This window comes from Vombatus ursinus, unplaced genomic scaffold (genome assembly GCF_900497805.2).
Source record: "Vombatus ursinus unplaced genomic scaffold, bare-nosed wombat genome assembly UNPS02014770.1, whole genome shotgun sequence".
Taxonomy (NCBI): domain Eukaryota; kingdom Metazoa; phylum Chordata; class Mammalia; order Diprotodontia; family Vombatidae; genus Vombatus; species Vombatus ursinus.
Window position 1 is genome coordinate 32,876,050 of NW_020954548.1, and position 23,428 is coordinate 32,899,477.

A 23,428-nucleotide genomic window follows, 5' to 3' on the forward strand; every position below is an offset into this window, starting at 1 on the left:
CTCTGGAAATCCTTTTGCTGGACTCCTCAAGATGTTCCCTTTAGGTATGGTGGAGCTTTTCTGCTGGGCTCTTTGTAAAGCCTTGAATCTGGGCCCAGTCGATGGCTGGTTCCTAAGCAGATCCTGGGGACACTGCTGCCAGAGGCTCTGGGGGATGCTGATAGGATGCTGATGGGAAGATGAAGTGTCCTCCAGACCAGTTCCAAAGCCTGGGGCTCTGCTCCTCCCTCCCAAGCCCCAGTCAGTTCCTTCTCAGGGGTTTAGCTGGCACACTCTCACCTCTCCTATCTTTTTTTAGATAGGCCCTACAGGGCATGCCCAAGGTTCTGCAGTCAGTCCAAACACTCTTCCTGTGCAATGTCACTCCAGGTCAAGGACTTACACTCAGTCTAAAGCCCATGAATGAGTGATCGACAATTGAAAGCCCTCATCTATCTAACATCTATCTATCAGGGTATAGCATTTTATCACTTACTTTAAGTGGGGTCGGGTGGGGTGGAGTGACTCAATGGGTTCAATCAGCCAATCTCTATCTTCACATTCTGTCTTTTCCAATTTTAATGCTATATTTGCCATACTCAGCAAAATGACCTGAATGTGTTTGGTGACATTCCTAGACTTCAGTCCTCAATAGTGCTTTAGTCCCTTGGCGAGGTTCTGCATGCCCTATCTGAGTGCCTTCCTTAGTGCCTCATACTAGAGCCCCAAGAGAAGCCTTGGCGGCACATAGTTCCTAATCAAATCTGGTCATTAACATTTTCCCAGCCTTCCAAATAAATGGTGACACAATTTAACAGACAAATATCATTTCACAAAGTTCTAATAGGTTAATACCTATCTTGTTGTTTGTAAAGGCCTTCCCCGACCCAAAACAATAAAAAAAGGAGAGGGAAAAGGATAAGGAGTCCAAGTTTCCCTTCTCAGGGGGAAGTCCAAGTTCCTTCCAGAATCCCCTGAGCATGTGAGGCTCTTCCCACAGGCATTAAGGGAACCAGGGTCAGCTGGAAGTTTACCCCCTCACCCTGCAGGTGTGGCTTGGTGCCTGTGTAGCCACACTCGTCCATTGGATGATGGCGGAGGGCTGGGATTCTCCCCTTCCCCTTTTCCCATGGAGGGCCCCCTCTATTTAGGGCTCATTAGGATACCAAATGCTATACTGAAACTCTCACCTTATCCCTTTCCCACAAAAAGGTCCCTCTCCTCGGGACCCCCACATACAGGCTGGGTTTAATCACTGACCAATTTAAAAAGGAAAAGAGAATTACATTTCCTGTCTCAGAAGGAGAGCACCTAGGCCTCTCCCCAAAGGCAGCAGGGACCTGGAGTTGACTAGAAGCCACCCCCTTACCCTCAGATTAAGAAACCAAACCAAGGTGGCTTAGTTCTTACAAAATGGCTCTGGGTCCCAGGGGTGCTCCACTAAGACTCCCTCACATCCTACTCTGGACCCACACTCAGGAGTGGGTTTAATGTTGTCAAATTCCTCTCCATCTCTGCAATGACACAGGACAACCCAAATTTTCTCCAGGGATCTCTGAAACACATAGGGAATCCAAAATATCTCCAAGGGTCTCTAGCCTAGAGGTGATCCTCGTGTAGTTCCAGGAAAATGTATCGAGTCCCTCTGCAAAAGAATATTTAATTTCCAAGTGAATCACTGACACGATAAGGACAACCCAAACAGAATTCCAAACTTGACCAATAGTAAGTGATCTCAGAAACGAAAGAAAACAGAATCAGTTAAGCTCCAAACAAGAACAAGACGCGCGAGAGATCAAGCACATAGGGCCGATTACTCAGGATTTAAGACTAGTAGGCAAAACTGGCTCCTATGGATCTGAAGTCCTTAAAGATGTCACTAAGGCAATCCTATTTAAAAACAACAAAATATAAATATTTATCGGCACCTTGGGCCTGCAAATTCTATGCTTCTGATATTAGATGCAGTAATCATACAGAGTTAAAGTAATGCAACAGATATCAGCACATAAGCATTCAAATAAGCAAAGGTTGTTTCAAAAGAGCTGACTTTTAAGGAAACAAGCTGGGAAAACTGTAATTATAGTCTAAAAAGAGAGAAAAAAATTGTTAAATTTTCCTCAACTGGAACCTAAATTAGGGAATCCAATAACCAAAGTCCCAAGTAAAGAATCTCTTGAGGAATTCAAAGGTATCAATATTGATCCCTGAGAAGTCCCCCATATATAACGCACACTGACTCTGGGGTTTGGGAGAGTTCCTCATGCCAATACACACAAGGCTGGCGATAGACCATGAAATCCTTATACCAATTCCCATTCTCTCTGGCAAGTAGGGTTTCCAGAGCAAGATTAGTTATATCTTCTCCTGAGGGTTCTAGGGTACCCCGGGTTTAGGGATATCTTTCTGATGCTGTTGGCTTGAGACCTCATTCTGTCATGTTTTCCCCAATATTATTAGTTGATTCCTAATTAGTCAGACAATTAGCTTTTAGAAAGGAGCTTTCACTACGCTGGTATACTAATACAGCTATTGTAAAGCGTCCCCCTGAAAGTCTGTGACTCATTCTCTCACTGGGGCCAGAGAATCTAGGGGAAAGTAGCCTCGAGATGAGAAAATCCATATGACAAGGTTGGGGGCGGGGGAACAGTCATAGTTCCTCGTTGTTGTTGTAGCTTTTTTTCTCCCCTTGTGGGCTGCTCAAGAAGTTCTCCTTAGCCATGGTATAGCTTCTTGGATGGGCTCCTTACAGAGCTGTGAATCTGCCTTTTCGAATCATATCCAGGCTATTCTTAGCTCCTGATGCAGACACAGGCCACTGCATTGCGTTGTTAGGATGTTGTTAGGCTATTGATGGGAAGATGAGAAATCTACAATCTTCTCAGCCTCTGAAGTTTATGAGGTCTTCTTGGGGGAGACCAAGACTGAGACTGAGGCTTAGGGTTCTACTAGTTCCCCATCCCCCAAATTAATTCCTTTTCATCAGTTTAGCTGCAATATTAGCTTTTTGCTTGTTTGAATCTCTCAGCTCCCAAACTAGCTTCCTCATTTTATACATTTTATACAAAAGACATTGCCAAGTACCCCCAGCCAATCAGAAGGTTCTTCTGATGAAATTCCATTTGATCAAGGATCTCATTTAGTCTAAAGCCTGTGATTGATTGAGGCCTGTTCTCACCTGGTTAAGGTATGAGTGTATAACATTTTATCACTAACTTTAAGTGAGGTAGAGGTAATTTGATTGATTCACTACACATACAAACAAGTGCAAATGCCTGCTTTTCACCTTCCGATTTACTAGAAAGGGGTTGGACATTAGCTTGATTTGTTCTCCAGCTCTGGTAGGGTGGGAAAATAATGTCAAGCAACATACTAATTATAACAGAATTACACAGCAATGAAATTTAGATGTTTTGTAGACTTTGTTGTAATGACTTATGTACTCACTCCTTGCAACTCACCAATCTCCCTAGAAAAGCAAACTGAATATTTGATGGACCTAAGCAGGCTGGTCCTCTCCCCTCCAAGACTGGCTAATCTACCTCTGGATCTGCCATGTAACATTATTGTGCAGTAGACACAATGTGACCATCCTGTGGAGGGTACAGGGAAGAGATAGATATTTCTAGATGGGTCCCAAGCCTGCCATAGCTAATGACTTCTTTCACATCATTACCCTCCTGACCTTCTGCTTTACTGTTTGCAGGAATCTTAAAGCTCTAGGCCTGAACCTCATAATACTAACATCACTGTCAATATTTACACAAACTAGAACCTGGGGATATTGCAAAGGAGGGTTTCCCAGTCATTCCAGAGTAGGCTCAGCACACCACACAGCTCCTGCCCAGGCAACCCCACAAGCAAAGGCCTAGGAATATTCCTATCCTTTCCTCTTCCTCTTAGTCTTCTAAGAGGTTCACAGCAAGAGTTGGGTTCTGCCCTCATTGACTTTTTCAGGTGTTGAGGGCATTGTTGAGGCATTACTGCTCCAGAGAACTCTGTGCTGCCCTACGGACTCTGAAAGGTCAATGAGATCCTTCTAGAAAGGATTCTACTCCTTACTTCTTAGAAGTCTCAGTCTACAAGCCATCAGTCAGTTAGTTGCCTTGCTTTTTTACTTTGAGTCTTTTCCAAGAACTTTCCAAGAACTCTCCTCTGTTATGGGGTATGACTTAGGAAGTGACAGTAGCCCCTGATGACACTCAAGCTCTTTTCCTTTGGGGCAGAGGAGAGTTCCATTCATCCACCCACCCCTGCACCCTCTGCTCCCAATGATGGAAAAACAGAGAAAGGATTGTTTCCAGGGACTGAGGAGAGGTGGGCGGTAGGCAGATACTCACTAATTGTTTTGCAATTCTCCTTGGGAATTTCCAAAACTTTACAGAACCGTTTGATTTCATAGTTATAATACAAATTGGAGAAAGCCATTGATAGGTCATAATTTGGTAGTAACTGGAATAAAACATCCAACTTGTTGCTAAGCTTTTGAAAGTCTAGTTATGTGATAAGAAAGAAAAAAGATTAATCAATAATGTTTATTCCTCATCTTCCCCTAGCTAGCTTCCCCCTGTGACTTCTTCCCCTTTTCCATCCATGGTACTCTTACCTTCCCAGGGTCCAGAACAGGGGTGGGGAATCTGCAGTCTTTAGGCCACATGTAGCCCTCTAGGTCCTCAAGTTCAGCCCTTTGACTGAATCCAAACTTCAAGTTTGAGTCTGGAGTCAGTCAAAGGGCCACATTTGAGGACTAGAGAACCACATACGGCCTCGAGGCCACAGGTTCCTCACCCTGGTCTACAAGGAACCCTTTGAGTCATCTTTGATTCTCTAATCTCTTCCCCATCATCTCCTTTTCCAATTATGCATCAGTTCCTTTTAATTTTTCATGTGCAGTACCCCTAATATCTTTTCATGTGCAGCACCCCTTTCTATCTCTTAGCACCTATACCACTCCCCCCCACCTCCACTGTCCCCTGTTCCTTCATTTCCTCACATCTGAGGCCCTCCCTCATACAATGTACCCTGAAGGTGTTTTTTAGTCCATACCTCTAACTTCACTGGTACAGGAAATTCTTGATGAGAAGTCTTAGAGGGAAACTAGGGGGTGAAGTGAGTAGACAGACTACTGGGCCTGGAGTCAGGAAGTATGGTCAGTAATTTTCAGTCACGTCCATCTCGTCATGATCCCATTTGGGATTTTCTTGGCAAAGATGCCTTTTGGTTTGCCATTTCCTTCTCCAGATCATTTTACAAATGAGGAAACCGAGGCAAACAGGGTTAAGTGACTTGCCTAAGGTCACACAGCTAGTAAGTGTCTGAGGTCAAACTTACGAAGATGAATCTTCCTGACTTCAACCCTGATACTCTATCCACTTTGCCACATTGCTGCCTGGAGTCAGGAGGACCTAAGTTCAAATCTGGCCTTACTAGCTGTGTGACCTTGGGCAAGCAACTTTACCTCTGTCTGCCTCAGTTTCTTCTATTGTAAAACTACCTCCCAGGGTTGTTGTGAAGATCAAATGATATAATATTTGTTAAACACTTAGCACATCGTCTGCAACTTAGTAGGTACTTAATAAATGCTTGTCTTCTTGGTACTTAATAATGTTAATAACTGAACTCAGTTCTTCCTGACCCTGAGGCTAACTCTATATTACACCACACTGTCAATTAATCTCTAGGATTAAAACATTACTTCCATCACATCATTCTCCTGTCTCAAAATCTTTAATGGATTTCGATATCTTAAAGGAAAAAATCTTAACTTCTCAGTCTAACCTCCAAAGACCTCCAACCTTATCTCCCACCATTCCCTTACACAAACCATTTTGTTACATCCATGGAAGAGCCCAGGGGTGTGCACACTCCCTCACAAACACTCAAATTTAATCACTCTCATTCCATTATCTGTCCTACACCCCACTCCTACTCTCTCCACTCTGAAGGGACTACAGAGAATCAGAACTGTCAATTACATATGTACAATCTATACCATGCTAATATATGCCACGGGAATTAAGCTTCAATTGTCTGTCTTGATCCAAATTCAACTTATGCTCACATAGAGCTCATATGTCCTACTCTGGGGGTCCCAATACCACGAAGATCCATATTAGCCTAACTTTTTCTCTATCTCTCCATGTTTCCAAGCTATCCAGGTATCTGTATCTGGAGATGAATGCCTCTTATGTTACTCAGGGATCATCTTGTGCTCACATTCTCACCTTCTTGTTCAATAAGATTTAATTGTCCAAATCTAGAACTTGCAACCCTCCAGGTTCTCCACTGACCACACTCTCCCTCTTTGACACAAACCCCCTAGGTACCATACTGACAAAAATGCTGACAACTGGTGCAGCCGATTTCACACACCCACAATGCCAAGATCTGTACTAGTTCCCTTTCTTCCACAGTGATTTAAATTCCATAGTAACATCACACCGACAAACAGATCCATGAAGAAACAATGATAACATCCCTCCAGCACTCTCTGCATCAATCACATCAACAACTTGCTCACACTAACCACAACCCATCTCTTAGGTCTCTTTTCAAGTTATCCCTATGTATAGGAGTAAGTAGTCAGAGCCTGGGAATGTGACTTATGACTCCACAAAGAATGTAAACTACATTGAGTAGCTGTAAACAGCAAAGGAAGCTCCAACCATCCCGTGGGAGAACTTGTCCATGACCCTGGGCCATCCCTGGCACTATGCCTTCTTTGTTCTGTTTCTATATAATACCTGGCTTGGGGCAGGTGTGGGGATCCACCATGTTACTTTGTCTTGCTGTCACTCAGGATGTGAGTAAGCTCCCCCAATTAACCCTAATAAACTCAAAGTATTAAAAGCCAAGCTGGCATGGGCCCCTCTTTCTTCAGTAACCCAGTATTCTCTCAGAGGGTAAGCTACCTTACAACGGGCATACTTAGGGCAAAACAGATCTGACCTCTTGTACTCTATTCCTCTATAAGGAAAGTTTTTGTTTTTGTTTTTTGTTTTTTTTTAGGTAATTGGGGTAAAGTGACTTGCCCAGGGTCACACAGCTAGTAAGTGTCAAGTATTTGGTCTGAGGCTGGATTTGAACTCAGGTACTCCTGATTTCAGGGTTGGTGCTCTATCTGCTGTACCACCTAGCTGCCCCATAAAGAAACTATCTTGATGCTACTTCGAAATATTTCCCCTCTCCTTACTGCCTATCAAAATTTTATTCATTCTTTGAGTCCCAGAACAAATCTCACCATACCCTCAAGCAGCTCATGCTAAAAGTTTTCACTTCTCTCTGTACTCCTACTGCCTGCACCAATACTCAGTAATTATTTTTCCCTATGTACATGTCTTTGAGTATTATTACCTTAGCTGGAGACTCTAATACAGTGCTGGAGTAGGGGAGAGGAGTATCCTTTAACACTTACTCAACAAACATTGCCTAAGCGCTTACTAAATTTGTGGCACTGTACTAGATGCTGGGGGGTGGGTGGGATTAAAAGAGAAAGAAAACATGATCCTTGCCCCTAGCTAAGCACAAGCTCAAGGAATGGGAGGAGTCTAAGGTGACTGAGTTTTTTAGCCTGGGTAATCGGGAATAGGTTAAGGACAGAAATAAGGAAGCGTTTAGAGGGAAGATGGTGAATTTGGTTTTGGATGCATTACAGTGGAGATGATGCAGGCTAGGCACATGGAGATGTCCAGTAGGCAAAGTATGAAATTAAAGTGTCTTCCTTTCTGGGATTGCCTTCATAAACTCTGTATGTGTGTTTGTGTGTGTACGTACATAAAAACACATATACATACATATATAACAAATATACACACATGCATGTTATCTTGCACGGACCTAATCATTTACATATTGTCTCTTCCATTCATAATAATGATGATGATGATGATGACGACAGCTAGCACTTATTTAGTGTCTAGCGCATATCAGGTGCTGTGCTAAATGCTTTACAAATGTTATTTTACTTTATCCTCGCAACACTGGAAGGTAGATGCTATTATGATCCCCATTTTACAGTTGAGGAAACTGAAGCAAAGAGAGGTAAGATGACTTGCCCAAGGCCACACAGCTAGTAAGTGTCTGAGGTTGAATTTGAACTCAGGGGAGTCTTCCTGTCTCCATTAAAATGTGAGCTCCTTAAGAGCAAGTACTGTTTTTTGCTGCTCTGTGAATCCTTCATGCTTGGCACATAGAAAACTCTTATCAAATGCTTGTTGACTGGCTGACGAGCATGGACCTCAATAAAAAGGTTAGTGCTAAAAATGCAGATTTGGGAGTCATCCACTGAGAGGTGACAGCTGAAGGTAAGCGACTGGATGAGATCACTAAAGGGTGAGCGGGAAGAGAGCAAGCCAGGCAATATTAGTTGAAGTCTGGGAGTACTGTCTTTACTCTCAAGGTCATAGTAGCTATAAATTAAAGAAAGAGTAAGGTGGGGGTTGGATACCATATAATCAGATCTTTTACTGGCATGTGAACTGTGGCTGTGGTGAAGTACAGCTCGAGGGGCAGCGAGGTGGCGCAGTGGATAGAGCACGGGCTCTAAAGTCAGGAGGACCTGAATTCAAATCCGGCCTCAGACCAAACACTTCACACGTCCTAGCTGTGTGACCCTGGGCAAGTCACTTAACCCCGATTGCCTCACCAAAAAAAAAAAAGATAAAAAAGAAATATAGCTTGCTCTCTCTCCTTGAAAGCTTGAAGCCAGGAATTCTCTCTCCATGTCTTATGCTTGCACACTCTATTATTTTACCCTAGTTTCCCTTAAGGTTTCTTATTGTATCCACATGACTTTAAACCCATCTGGCAGTTTTCCGTTATTACTTGAATTTATAATTATTTGGTGCCTAGGAGCCATCCTGAATTCCTCACTATCTTTCACACACCCCCTTCTCTCCTCCGACACTGCCACCACTCTGGTGCAGGTCCTCACCACCTCATACCTAGACCACTATAATATACTGCTAGTGGGTCTGCCTGCCTCAAGTCTCACTCTGCTCCAATCCATTCTCTATCAGCCACTAAAGTGGATACCTGATCATGTTATCCCCCTGCTCAATAAACTCCAGTGGCCTCCCATCACCTCCAGCATCAAACACAAAATGCTCTGCTTGACATTCAAAGCCCTTCATAATCTAACTTCCTCCTACCTTTCCAGTCTTCTTAGACCTTACTCCCCAACAGGTACTCTTTAATCCAGTGACATTGGCCTCATTGCTGTTCCATGAACAAGAGACTCCATCTCTTGGTTCTGGTTGTACTTCATACCCGGAACATGCTGTCTCCTCATCTCTGCCTCCTGAATTCCCTGGCTTCCTTTAAGTCCCAATTAAAATCTTATATTCTACTGGTATCTTTTCCAAGCCCCTCTTAATTCTAATGCCTTCCCTTTTTAATTATGTCCTATTTATCTTGTACACAGCTTGTTTTTAAGTAACTGTTTGCATGTTGTCTCCCCTGTTAGATTACAAATTCTTTGAGGGCAGAGACTGTCTTTTGCCTTTTTTTTTTTTTGTATCTCCAGTTCTTATTACAGTGCCTGACACATAGTAGGCACTTAATAAATATTTATTGATTGATTAGTAGGTGGTTTGGGGATTTAAATAGACAAATGGCATTTTATGTTGAGTGTCAAAGAGGAATTAATCAAATAGTCAATTGTCTTCATCCAGGACTGGCAGTTCTTGTTCAATTCTAAGTGATATCCCTATCCTTGAGTCCATTCCTACCCATTCACTTCCTGGTCCTAACCAGCCCACAAACAGGCCTTCCCTCTCCCCACTTCCCGACTCACCAGAATGGCTTAGTATATGTTGGTGGAATGTCCTTACCATGTCGCCCTGTGATGGTGAAAATGACGAATGGAACGATGCCTGTAATGACGTTCAGAATCATGAGTTTGGCACACCCAGAAGCAGGACCAGAGAAGAAGAAGCTCATCAGGTACATGCACGGGATGACAGACCAGCCATACAGCAAGAGCGTCAGTACGACAGCTTCAGGGTGTCTGCTTTGGATGTAAGCTTTTTCATCTATGACCTTCATCAAGCACTTGGGTATAGACAGAGTTTCAAAGGGAAGGAAGGAAGGGAAAAAAGAATTAATAAAGTATTAAGAAATCAATTTTGAACACCCTAGGGGAATGCACTAGTCCCTACTCTAAAAACCAAGCTTTGCAACTCCCTAGCAATCAGTTCAATCCAGCTCTTTGTAAAAATCTTGGCACTTCACAGTGAAGGTGAGAAACAACCTCATTTCCTCAGCAGCCAAGGAGTCCCCAGTGGACAGCATTCTTGTACTGTCTTTGCTTTTTTTCCTAGTTGGAATAGTTTCCCATTTTTTAATCAATGCAGCTATCCCCAGTGACATCAAGTCCCCAAATTTTTGGGGCAAGATTTTAGGGGACAAATACATAGGGAGCTCAGCCTAAAGAGGGTCATCAATGTTTCTGTAAATCCCAGGGAAACTAACATTCTTCAACTGAGGGCAGGGGATCTAGAAACTTCTAAATTGTGCTTCCCAGTTGGCAGGGGCTAAAGTAGACAACTTGACTTTCCTGGCTAGATTCAGGTGCTGGGCAGTGTTGTCCAGAAGGGAAGTTTCTATGATATGCAGTAGAATGGACCTCAATATATACACTATCTAACACTTACCAATAGTAGCAAGCTGTTAAGGAAGACGGTGATTAAATCCCACAACAGGAAAGAGAGCCAGTAATGAACTGGAGAGATTCCACTGATAAACTGGATATGTTTTGACCTTAAGACTCGATCACTGATTGCCAGAATGGCAAATGAACTGACTACGAATGACATTCCAAAAACCATGGAAATGGAAAGAAAATGTCCCTTGGAGACCCTGTGAGAGACAGGACACAAGGAAAAGAGATCAGTAAAAGATCAGCCATTATCAGTGACTGCCTTCAAGAGTCAATACTTCAGGGTACTGGGCTTTTGTACGTGTGGGAGCCCCCTCTATGCTCTCTGTGATTCAGTAGGTAAGTCTTAGGGAGTTGCCAAGGGCTCAGACAGTTTGTTCGTGGTCATGAGTCCCGTTCCATCCCATCTTCTCCAGCAGATTGGCCCCTTCACCATCTCCCCTCTCACTTATTTTCAACCTCTCCTCATCTAATAGTTGCTTCTCTGTCTATAAACAAGTCCATTTCTCCCCCATTCTCAAAAACCCTCACTTGATCCATCCATCCTCACTAGCTGTCATCTCATAGGGCTTGTTTCTAAGCTCCTTGAAAAGGCAGTAGACAATTGATGTCTTCCCTTGCTTTCCTCTCACTCTCTTCTTAATTCTCTACTTTGGTGTCTGACATCCTCATTTAACTGCTCCTCAAAGTTACCAAACTTTGAAAGAGAAAATATCTTAATTGGCAAATCTATTTATCTTTTCTTTAATCCTAATCCTTCCTGACCTTTCTGAAACCTTTGGTAAGGGAAGGGTGAAGGGAATAAGCATTTATTAAACATCTATGATGTGACAAGCACTGTGCTAAACGTTTTACAAACATTATCTCATTGGATCCTTATACTTCTTTCAGGTACGTGCTATTGTGATCCCCATTTTACAGTTGAGGAAACTGAGGCAAACAAGTTAAATAACTTGTCCAGGGTCAAACAGCTAGTAATTATCTGAGGCCAGATTTGAATTCTGGTCAACGATCCTCTTCTCCTTGATACTCTTTTCTGTTTAGATTTTCACAACACTACTTATTTCCTTGTTCTCCTAACTGTCTGACTGTTCCTTCTCAGTTTAACTTGGCTGAATGTTTATCCAGGTCACTCCCATTAAGTGTGAGTGTCCCCGAGGGCTCTGTCCTGGGACTTCTTCTCACCCTATACTATTTCACTTGATCTCATCAGCTCCCATGGATTCAATTATTATCTTTATGCTGATGACTCTTATCCAACCAAACACTCTTTCCTAATCTCTAGATTTGCATCTCTAACTGCAAATTTTCATCTTGAACTGAATATCCTGTAGATGTCTTAAACTCAACATGCCCTAAACTAGGTGTTGCAACAGATAGTAAACTGGACCTGGAATCAGGAAGACCAGAGTCTAAATCCAGTTTCAGATTCTAGCTGGACAACTCGCTTAGCTTCTATCTGCCTTAATTTTCTCCTCTATAAAATGGGGATAATAATAGCACTTAACTCAAAGGGTAGTTGAGAGAGTTAAAATGAGAAATATTTGGAAAGTGGTTTGTAAAACTACAGCATTATATGTAAGAGCTAACTATAGATCATGATAGTTATGTTATTTTCCCTGCCCAAGTCCTTTCTAATTTTCCTGTTATTGTTGAGGACACCACCATCTTCCTAGTCATCCAAGCTTACAACCTAGGTGTCATCCTCTACTCCTCACTCTCTCTTCTTCCCATTATCCCCATTATCTTATTGCCATAATTGTTGCCAAGTTCTGTCAATTCTACTTTTGTAGCATCATTCCTTTGTGCCCCCCACCCCCACCCCACTTCCTCTCGTTAGATACCACAGTCACCCTGGTGCGGGTCCTCATCACCTCACACCTGGACTATACTGCAGTAGCCTTCTGGTTGGGCTCCCTGTCACAAGTCTCTTCCCATTTCAATCCATGCTCCACTTCAGCTGTCAAAATTTTTTTTTAATTTTTATTTATTTTAAATTTATGGAAAAAAACAAGCATTTCCATAACATAGTATAATAAAAAAGATGATTGCACATGAAACTGCAACTATATTATATACAACTTACTATTCCTTTTAAATATATAATAAAGTAATCATGTAAATTTCTTATTTTTCTTTTTTTTTCTTCTTCGCCTCCAGGGATGGCTACCATTAGACACAAATATGTATGTGTGTGTGTGTGTGTGTGTGTGTATAAAATCATTCTATATTTACTTCTTTTTATCTGGATGCAGATAGATCTTCCTTCATATGTCCTTTGTAATTAATTTGAGTATTTATAAGAGTCAAAATGACTTATTCACTCAAAGTTATTCTGTTACTGTATATTGCTGTTACTGTATATTGATCTTCCTCAAGTACAAATCTGATCATGTCAACCCCCTACTCAATAAACTCTAATGGCTTTGTATCACCTCCAGGATCAAATAAAAAAATCCTATTTTTGGCATTCAAAGCCCTTCATAACCTGTTCCCCCACCTTTCCAGCTTTTTTATTTTTTATAACTTGCTCCTCTCCATGTACTCTGTGATCTAGTAACCCTGGTCTTGATATTCCTCACACTTCATCTCTCAGCTCTGGGCATTTCCACTTGCTGTCCCCTGCCTGGAACATTTTCCCTCCTCATCTTAGCTTCCTGGTTTCCCTTACTTCTTTCATGTTCCAGCTAAAATTGCACCTTCTACAGGATGGCCTTCCTAATTCCCTTCAATTCCAGTGCCTTCCTTCTATTGGTTATGTCCAATTTATTCTGTCTATAGCTTTTCTGTCTGTAGTTGTTTGCATGTTGTCTTCCCCATTAGACTGTGAGCTCCCTGGGAGCAGGGACTATCTTTTGCCTTTCTCTGTATTCCCAGCGCTTAGCATAGTGCCTGGCACATAGTAGGCACTTAATAAATGCTTGTTGACTGACATGAGCTAGTAAGTAGTAGAGGCAAGATTTGAACTCAAGTCTTCCTGACTCCAATTCTATCACTTTATCTACTGATTCTGGTTGCCTTCAAGAGTATAACATCTAAACTGAATAAACAGGTAGAGAAGAAGTACTACAGAGATATACTGTTTTAACTTCATAAGAAGGGAAGTCACACATACTGAAAGAGCCTAATATAAGAAGCCTCAACGAGACGTGGAAGCTCAGGTTCATTGGTGACTGTAATGGAGGCCCTGGAGCCAAAAAAAAACTTGTAGAGAATATTTTCCACCATTGCCAAGGCCATGGGAGCAGTATGGTACGCCTGGTTATTGAACAGAGTAGTGATGACTGTTTGATCCTCCTCGTCTTGAAAGGACATTGCCATAAGAAAGTTTTCATCAAAGGTGTCAGATTCCTCTTTTGCCTTCAGTATCAGGAAATCTTCTATAGGCTCTAGGAATGGGGAGCAACATTAGAATGTCAGTCAGCTGGCCTTGATTGAACACCTTCTATATCCATAGCACTAAACCAAATCTCATGACATGAGAACAATATAAACAAAATTGAACATATAAGTCATAGAATCATAGATTGTCAGACAGGGAATATGCTTTAGTACAAAACCTTCATATGACATTGAGTCTCAGAAAGAGAATGTAAATTCTCCAAGGTCATACAACTACTATCTGCTTAGTCTTCAGACATCATCTAGGGACATAAGCCACAGAATGTTAGCAGGCCTGTAATTAGGAATAATGACACTTAGTGAAAATATAGGGGTGGGGAAGACCTTGGGCCAAAAAGATGTACTCTGGACATAATACTCTATGAAAGTAGAGATGCTGCCCCATGTCAGGGAACATTGAGACCCCATCTCTTTGAGTGGGAGAAATGTCAAAGGCAGCCTCCACAGAAGAAATGTCACAGAAATCTAGGACTCCCCTGGATGGGTACAGTCATGCTAGGAGAGGGAAAGATTCATCCCTGAGGGAGTTTGGCCTGCAGACCTATGGCAGCTGATGACTGACCCTCTAATCCCCAAATGTAGAAAGCAGTTGAGGGATAGAAGTGGCATTAGGCATGGACAGTGGCTTGTCACAGTGGCACAGGGGAAGAGATGGAACACCACAGCTATTGAACCGTGAAGATGTTTGCCCTGGAGCTACACAAGGCAATGGACAAACAACAAGGTACAGGTGTAGCAGGAGGAAGACTGCTATGAAGGGGAAGGATGGGCCCCAAATGGTGGCACCAAATGGTAGGGCCCCAGTCACTCTGCCCTACTTATGATCATGAATGCCAGACTTGGAAGGAGCCCTAGAGATGACCTAGCCTAATTGCATCATATTATAAGATGAGAAAACTGAAGTCTAGTCAGGAAAAGTGTTTGCTCAAGGTCATATAGCAAGTTAGCGGCAGAGTCAGAATAATATTTTCCTAACTCCCAGTCTAGGGACTGGGAGTTAGCCACCATGCTCTGGGACTTAAAATCACAAACAATATACAAAAAGCTGTGAATTAGCATAGTGTGTGGATCAGTAACCTAGAGTATCTATCAGTAACCAATGACATAATAACCTACAAAGCTATGAAAGAATTTTGGATAGCACACTGCTTTTTGCCATTCAAATCATAAGACAAATTTACAAAGTAGATGAAGTCTGTGTTTAGGTCTAATTATTTATTTTTGATTGTACAGCCTTTTTTCTCTACTTCCCTTATGTTACCTATATTTTGATAAAAAAAATTAACATTTTTAACAATAACAACTTATTCCCCCTAAGTACCTTTGTGATCTCTTCTCTCAACCTCATCTCTATTTGGGTACATGTAAAGTTTTGCTCTCTCTCTCTCTCTCTCTCTCTCTCTCTGTATGAGTGTGTGTGTGTGAGTGTGTGTGTGTGTGTGTGTGTGTGTGTGTGTCTGTTTTAAATACCAGGTCTCCACATATTGCCCAGGCTAGAAGTCCAGGTTACTCATGGGTGTGATCCCACTACTGACTGATCAGTGCAGGAGCTCTGACTTACTCTGTTTCCAACTTGGGCCATTTAATTCCTCCTTAGGCAATCTGATTTTCCTTCCCCCACCCTACTTGCCTCCCAGATCCTGGGGGCTTACCATATTCATGACGAATTAGTGTGGACACCCAATAAGCATAACCCACTCCACTATCCTCAGCCTCCCTGGCTGCTGGGATTATAGGCATGTGCCACCATGCCTGGTTTGTTTTTTTCAAAGGCTTTCTAAAAATTGACCATCATTTAATGCTGTGGAGTCTTATATTCTCTAATATCTCTCAGTTGGCTGTACAATTATAATAATCTGGTCCACCGTAGAAAATGACCTTCAAAAAGTCTGCCTGGTAGGGAGTAATCAGAAGTAAACACTTTTGAGGAGAGACAGGGTCAAGGGAGAGAATAGAATAAATGGGGGGTGGGATAGGATGAAGGGAAGTATAGTTAATTTTTCATAACACGGCTATTATGGAAGTGTTTTACATGACTACACATGTATAACTGTATTGAGTTGCTTGCCTTTTCAATGAGGGTAGGTGGGGAGGAAGGGAGAAAATTTGGAACCCAAAGTTTTAAAAACAAATGTTAAAAATTGTTTTCACATGCAACTGGGAAATGAGATATACAGGCAATGGGGTATAGAAATCCATCCTGCCCTACAGGAAAATAGAAGGGGAAGGGGATAAGAGAAAGGGAGTGATAGAAGGGAGGGCAGATTAGGGAAAAGAGTATTCAGAATGCACACTGTCTTGGGGTGGGGGGAGGGGAGAGATGGGGAGAAAATTTGGAACTCAAGATCTTGTGGAAGTGAATGCTGAAAACTAAAAAAAAAAAAAAAAAGCCTGCCTGGATTCAGAGCCAAGATGGAAGAGTAGAGGGAGCATTCCAGCCAAACTCTTCCAACATTCCCCTGCAAACAACTTTAAATCATGTGTCAAATTGAATTCTGGAGCAACATAGCCAACAAAAGGTTGGGGTAAGACATTTTTCTAACCCAAAACAACTTAAGAGGTTGGAAGGAGAGATTTGGGTAGGGGCTGGTCTGGAGCATATGAAACAGCCACTCCAGCTGTGGGCATTGGAGGTTACAGCAGCGGCAACACTTTCAGAAGCTTTCACCACTCAGAGAAGGTAGGGGGATTGGATAATTAGCCAGAAAGAGATTACAGGGGATGACCCATGTGTGGGCACTGGACACAAGACTAGGTGTGCTTGGCAACTCCATTTCCCATACCCATTTCTGGGTCACAGTTTCATGACAGAGAGGAGCACGTGTGGTTGGTCACAAGGGAGCAAGGGCCCTGGTCACAAGTCTAGGGAAAAGAAGAACACTAATGCCTGTGGTAGCAAGGAAGCAGGGGCCCTTCCTAGATAAGGATCAGAATGCAGACCATGAGTACAATGACCACAATTCTCCTAGGATCACACCACCAAGAAGCACTGAAAATTTACAGACCTTAAGAACTAGTTGTGAAAACATCAGGGTAAAAAAAGCCTGAAGCTTGGGACAGTGGCACTGCCTCCCTTGCTGAGGTGAACAGAGCTCAACTCTAACATAAAATTCAAAGTCAAGAAATCAGCTAGATAAATGAGCCAACAACAACAAAAAGAACATTTCCATCATAAGCTACTATGGTGACAGAGAAGCTCAAGACACAAACGCAGAAGGAGACAAAGACATGAAAATATCCATAAGCAAAGCCTCAGATAAAAATGAAGATTTGACACAAGCCCAATAAGAATTCCTAGAAGAGATTAAAAAAAGAGCAAAAGTGGTTTTTAAAATCAAATAAGAGCAATAGTGGAAAATTGGGAAAAGAAATGAGAGTAATGCATGAAAATTATGAGAAGAGAATTGTCTGGTAAAAGAGGCACAAAAAATACTGAAGAAAATAACTCCTTAAAAATCAGAATTGGCCAAATGGAAAAAAGAGGCACAAAACTTCATTGAAGAAAATAATTCCTTAAAAATTAAAATTGGTCCATTCTTATTAAAAACACTAGAAAGCATAGGAATAAATGGAGCTTTCCTTAAAATGATAAGTAGTATCTAACTAAAACCACCAGCAAGCATTATCTGTAAAGTTAGAAGCCTTCTCATTAAGATCAGGGTGAAGCAAAGATGTTCATTATCACCACTATTATTCAATATCATATTTGAAATGCTAGCTATAACAATAAGACAAGAAAAAGAAACTGAAGAAATTAGAATAGGCAATGAGGAAACAAACTATCACTTTTTGCAGATGATATAATGGTATACTTAAAGAATTCCAGAGATTCAACTGAAAAAAAAAAGCTAGTTGAAACAATTAACAACATTAGCAAAATTGCAGGATATAAAATAAGCCCACATAAATCATCAGCATTTTTATATATGACCAACAAAGTCCAGTAGGAAGAGACAGAAAGAGAAATTAAAAAAAAAAGAGAAATTCCATTTAAAACAACTGCAGACAATACAAAATACTTGGGAGTCCACCTGCCAACACAAACCTAGGAACTATATAAACACAATTGCCAAATACTTTTCACACAAATAAAGACATCTCTAAACAACTGGAGAAATATTAATTGCTCATGGGTAAGCTGAGTCAATATAATAAAAGTAACAATTCTAGTTACATTAATTTATTTATGTCATGCCAAACCAATCAATACTAGAAAAAAATCATAACAAAATTCATCTGGGAGAGGAAAAGATCAAGAATATCAAGGGAATCAATGAAAAAAAAGTGAAGTAAGGTGGCCTAGCAGTACGAGTTTTCAAACTGTATTACAAAGCAGTATTCATCAAAACAATCTGGTATTGGCTAAGAAATAGAGTGGAGGATCAGGGGAATAGATTAAGTACACAACATACAGAAATAAATGGCCACAGTAATCTAGTGTTTGATAAACCCAAAGTGCCAAGTTTTGGGGGCAAGAATTCACTATTTGACAAAATCTGCTGGGAAAACTGGAAAGTAGTCTGGAAGAAACTTGGCACAGTAATAAATGTCAAAATGAGTACATGATTTAGCCACAAAGAGTGATGTCATAGGGAGCATGGAAAAAATACCTATCAGATCTATGGATAAAGGAGGATTTTACGATCAAAAAGAGAAAGGATCATGGGAAGTAAAAAGGATAATTTTGATTACATGAAATTAAAAAAAAGTTTTTATACAGATAAAACCAATGTAACCAAAATGAGAACAAAAGCAGGAAAATGGGAAAAGATTTTGACAGCAAGTTTCTATGATAAAGGCCTAATTTCTCAAATATGTAAGGAACTGAGCCAATTAAAAAAAATAAAAGCCATTCATCAATTGATAAACTAGCAAAGGATATGAAGAGGCAGTTTTCAGAAGAAGAAATCAAAGTTATCAATGGTCATATGAAAAAATGCTCTAAATTATTAATAATTAAAGAAATGCAAATTAAAACAATTTTAAGGTACCACCACATACCAATTAGATTGGCTAAAATGACAGAAAAGAAAATGAGAAATGCTGGAGGGGATGTGAAAAAATAGGGACATTAATACACTGCTGGTGGAGTTATGAACTGGTCCAACCATCCTGGAAAATAATTTGGAACTATACCCAAAGGAATATAAAGCTGTACATGTCCTTTGATCCCACAATTACACTACCTAGTTTGTATCCCAAAGTGATCAAAGAAAAAGGGAAAAGACCTATCTGTACAAAAATATTTATAGCAGCTTTTTTTGTGGAAATTAAGGGGATGTTGTCATAAGATTAGGCTTGACAGACTTGGGACCATCAGGCTGGTCTTCGCTTCAGGGAGTTGTTTAGTTGTTCAGTTGTGTCTGACTATTCGTGGACTATGGGATGCCAGGCCCCTTTATCCTCCACTACCTCCAGAAGATTATCCAAGTTCATGTTCATTGTTTCCATGATACAATCTATCCATCTTATCCTCTGCTGTCCCCTTTTCCTTTTGCCTTCAATTTTTCTCAACATCAGGGTCTTTTTCAGTGAGTCCTATCTTCTCATTATGTCATCAAAGTATTTAAGCTTCAGCTTCAGAATTTGACCTTCCAGTGAATAGCCAGAATTAATTTCTTTAAGTATTGACTGATAAATTCTCCTTACTATCCAAGGGGCTCTCAAGCACCACAATTTGAAAGCATCAGTTTTACAGAGCTCAGATTTCCTTGTAGTCCAACTCTCACAGTCATACACAGCTTCGACTATATGGACCTTTGTTAGCAAGATGTCTCTGCTTTTTAGTATGCTGTCCAGATTTGCCACAGCTTTCCTTCCAAGGAGCAAGTGTCTTTTAATTTCATAGTTGCAGTTGCGATCTGCAGTGATCTTTGAGTCCAAGAATATAAAAACTGACACTGCTTCCATTTCTTCTCCCTCTATTTGCCAGGAAGGGATGGGACTAGTTGTTATGATCTTAAGCTTCAAGTCAGTTTTTATACTCTCCTCTTTCACCCTCATCAGGAGGCTTCTTAATATCCTTCAGGGAGGCTATAAGCCTCATGGAAAAGTAGTGACAACAATATTTTTCTAAGGTTAGCATAGCTCTGAGCCCAAAAATAATATTTTGTCAACTACCAGTTTGTTTTTCTCACTGATAAACAAACCCCCCCCAAATAATATTTTGTTAACCACCCCAAATCCCCTAAATGCCCTGACCCCTGATATACAAATCAGTCAGCTTCCAAAGAGGCCACCCAAAACCATAGTTTAAGAACTCCACTCTCAGAAGGGTACCCTGGAATCTTCTCCTCCTGCTGAATGGACATTCTCTCTGCTCCCCAATGCTGCACTGCACTTACCTGAATTATGTTCTATATTAATGTATATGTCTGAGTTGTATATTGGGTCCCATTTTCTCTCTCCCGACCCCCTTTTCCCTTATGCCTATAATAAATCTTTGCATTGAACTGATTCCTATTGTTTTACATGTTATTTTCAGCATTTGAACTCACTAAGAGACTGTCTTCCCTGATATCTCTGGCTGGTTGATGGACCTCTCCTTAGACGTAAAATGGGTACCCGACAAGCACTTGTTGATAACCTGTTGACAGCGGCACTTACACTGGGGGAGCAAGGCACTGTGTGTCAAGTCATAAAAAGAAGAGATCAACAGAAGAACCCTATGTCCTCCCAGAAGGGACTCCCTCATACCAGAGGACTGTTACAAAACAGATGCCCATCAGTTGGGGAATGGCTAAACAATATGGAATATATTGTGGTATAAGACATGATGAGAGAAATGGGTTCAGAAAAACCTAGGAACACCTAGGTGTTCCTACATGTCCTACATGAATTGATACAGAATGAAGTGTACAGAACCAGGAGAACATTGTGCACAGTAACAGCAATATTGTAATGATGATCAACTGTGAAAGACGTTGCTACTCTGATCAAGACAGTGACCCATAACAATGTCAAAGGACTCATGATGAAAAATGCGATCCATTTCCAAAGAGAGAACTGATGAACTCTGAGTGCAAATTTTTTGCTTTATTTTTCTTGCTTATTTGTTTTTGCAACATGGCTAATATGGAAATATATTTTGTATAACTTCATATGTATAATGGGTACCATATTGCTTGCCTTCTCAATGGGTGGGGGAGGGGCTGAAGGGAGAGAGAGAATTTGAAACTTAAAATTTTTAAATGAATGTTAAAAAATCCTGCTTATTCCTTTTTCATGTTTTCATTGAGTATACCCTCAGTGCATGAATAGATTACTTTCATAAAGGTTTTGTAGATATAATAAAGAAGGCTCCCTTCCCCATACACTTTTATGGTAAAATTCACGGGATCCCCTTACTCCAATTATTCTTTTTATCTGAGGAATGAATTTATGAACACCATTCATACTAAACAATATGTAGGTCAAAGAACAAATCTTAAAATCAGTAAACAAGAGAAGAGAAAATGGTCATAATGAGACAACATGCCAAAACATGCAGAATGCAGCCAAAGCAATTCTTATGGAAAAATCTGTACCTGCAAACCCATTCATTAACAAAAAAGAGAATAGACCAATGAAGGAAAGAGTCTAGGCATGCAACAATAAGAACAAAAGAATAGATAAACAACAAGGCAAAAAGTTCCAAATAAACTTTAAAAAACAGAAAAAAATAGAAATAGAAATAGAAAAATAAAAATAGAAATTCTGAAAACCAAAAAATAGAAAAAATAGAAATAGAAAAATAAAAATAGAAATTCTGAAAACCAAGGAGTCCCTTTTCCCTTGTCCTATCACTGATCATGCCTTGCCAAACCCTAGTCTTGCCACTTTCTTTCTTCTTCACATATTGCTGAACAGAGCTAGACAAAGTCATGAAAGAATGTTGATTATTCAACGACAATCCACCACAAAATTTTTGTTACATGACCTCAACTGGGCCTCCATTGCACAAAGTAAAATTTTTATACTTCCCTACTCAATTCACTTTCCTGCTCACCATAGCAGCTATGCTAAACCTTTTTCACCCCTCTTCAAGTGTTCCATGGCACCTTCCTTCCTTCCTCAACTGAGGATCTTACCTCATACTTCACTGAAGACACTGAGGTCATGTATCAAGAGCTCTCACATCTTTTTTCCTCCTTATCTCAAATGACTTAGATGTCTTTCCCCACTAACTTCTCCTTCACCCCTGACTCACACGAAGAAGTTGGCTTTCTTTTTTCCAAGGCAAACCCCTCTACCTGTATAAAGGATCCCATTTCATCCTGTTTTCTCCAGCAGATTGCCCCTTCCATCATCCCCACTCTCACTTGTATTTTCAATTTCTCCCTGTCTAGTAGATGCTTCCCTGCTGCCTACAAACATACCCATTTCTCCCCCACCCTCAAAAAACCCTCACTCAATCCATGAATCCCCACTAGCTATTCTCCTTCCTTTTATGGCTAAACTCCTTGAAAAGATCACATGTATTAGGTGCCTCCATTTCCTTTTCTGTCATTCTCTTCTTAACTCTGTAGTCTGACTTCTGACCTCATCATTCAACTGACACTGCTCTCTGGAATGTCCTGGGGTAGTGATGGGGGCCTGAAGTCTGCAGCACTCTGCCTAGAGATACTCCAGAGGCCCCTCAAGTCTATAGCACTCTGAGTTTTGTAAAAAATAAAGCAAGGGGCTAGATGGTGAGGCTCAAATTGTCCAGTATTCTGAGTGCAGACATGCTAAGAGAGGCCCAAGAAATTCTAGTCAGGAACAATCAGGTCCCAATCATAATATCTAAGAGTGTGCATGTGGTGGTGGAGGTGCTGGGGGACAGCATGGAGTCTGGCTGTTGCATAAAGATGTAAAACAGAAATTGAGGCTGGACTTCTGAGTAAGCAAGAGAAGATACCGTATACTGGGAAAAAAACATTGAGTCAAGAGAAACCCATGAAGTGAAAACCCAGAAGAACATAACTTCATAAGAACTATAAGCAAAGTAGCAGGGAAAATGGTTTGGCCACAAGGGCTATAAAAATAGCCATAAGAAATGAAGAAAGAGATAAGAAATGAAATTATAATTAAAATAAGAGTTCTGAAAGAAAAAATTGGAAGGAGAACAAATAGCTTGAAACAGAAGGAAAATTTTACTCACGTAATGGACTCTCTAAACAACAGAAGGGAGCAAAAAAGAATTTAATGAGCCCTTAAAGAGAACTAGAAATATTATGACAAAGTAAAAAGATTTTAAAAAAATAAAAGGAAATGCAAAGTATCTATTAGTTTTGGAAAATAGGCCAAGGAAAGAAAATTTAAGAATCATCAAAGTTGGGGTAGAGACAAGATGGTGGATAAAATTGAACATTTCTACTTGACCTCTCCCAATCCAACCTTCTAAACAACGTTTTCGAAATGCCCCAAATC

At 40.8% G+C, this 23,428-nt stretch overlaps 1 protein-coding gene across 1 annotated transcript in view; it reads right to left on the minus strand.

Annotated features, from left to right (window-relative positions):
* The window catches only part of LOC114043628 (ATP-binding cassette sub-family A member 3-like), a 41,574-nt gene that overhangs the window by 13,540 nt on the left and 4,606 nt on the right, over positions 1-23,428 (minus strand). Inside the window, 6 exon segments of the mRNA XM_027862699.1 lie at positions 4,164-4,180; positions 4,362-4,472; positions 6,041-6,046; positions 9,810-10,029; positions 10,632-10,836; positions 13,752-14,025. Coding sequence (XP_027718500.1) covers positions 4,164-4,180; positions 4,362-4,472; positions 6,041-6,046; positions 9,810-10,029; positions 10,632-10,836; positions 13,752-14,025 — 833 coding nt within the window.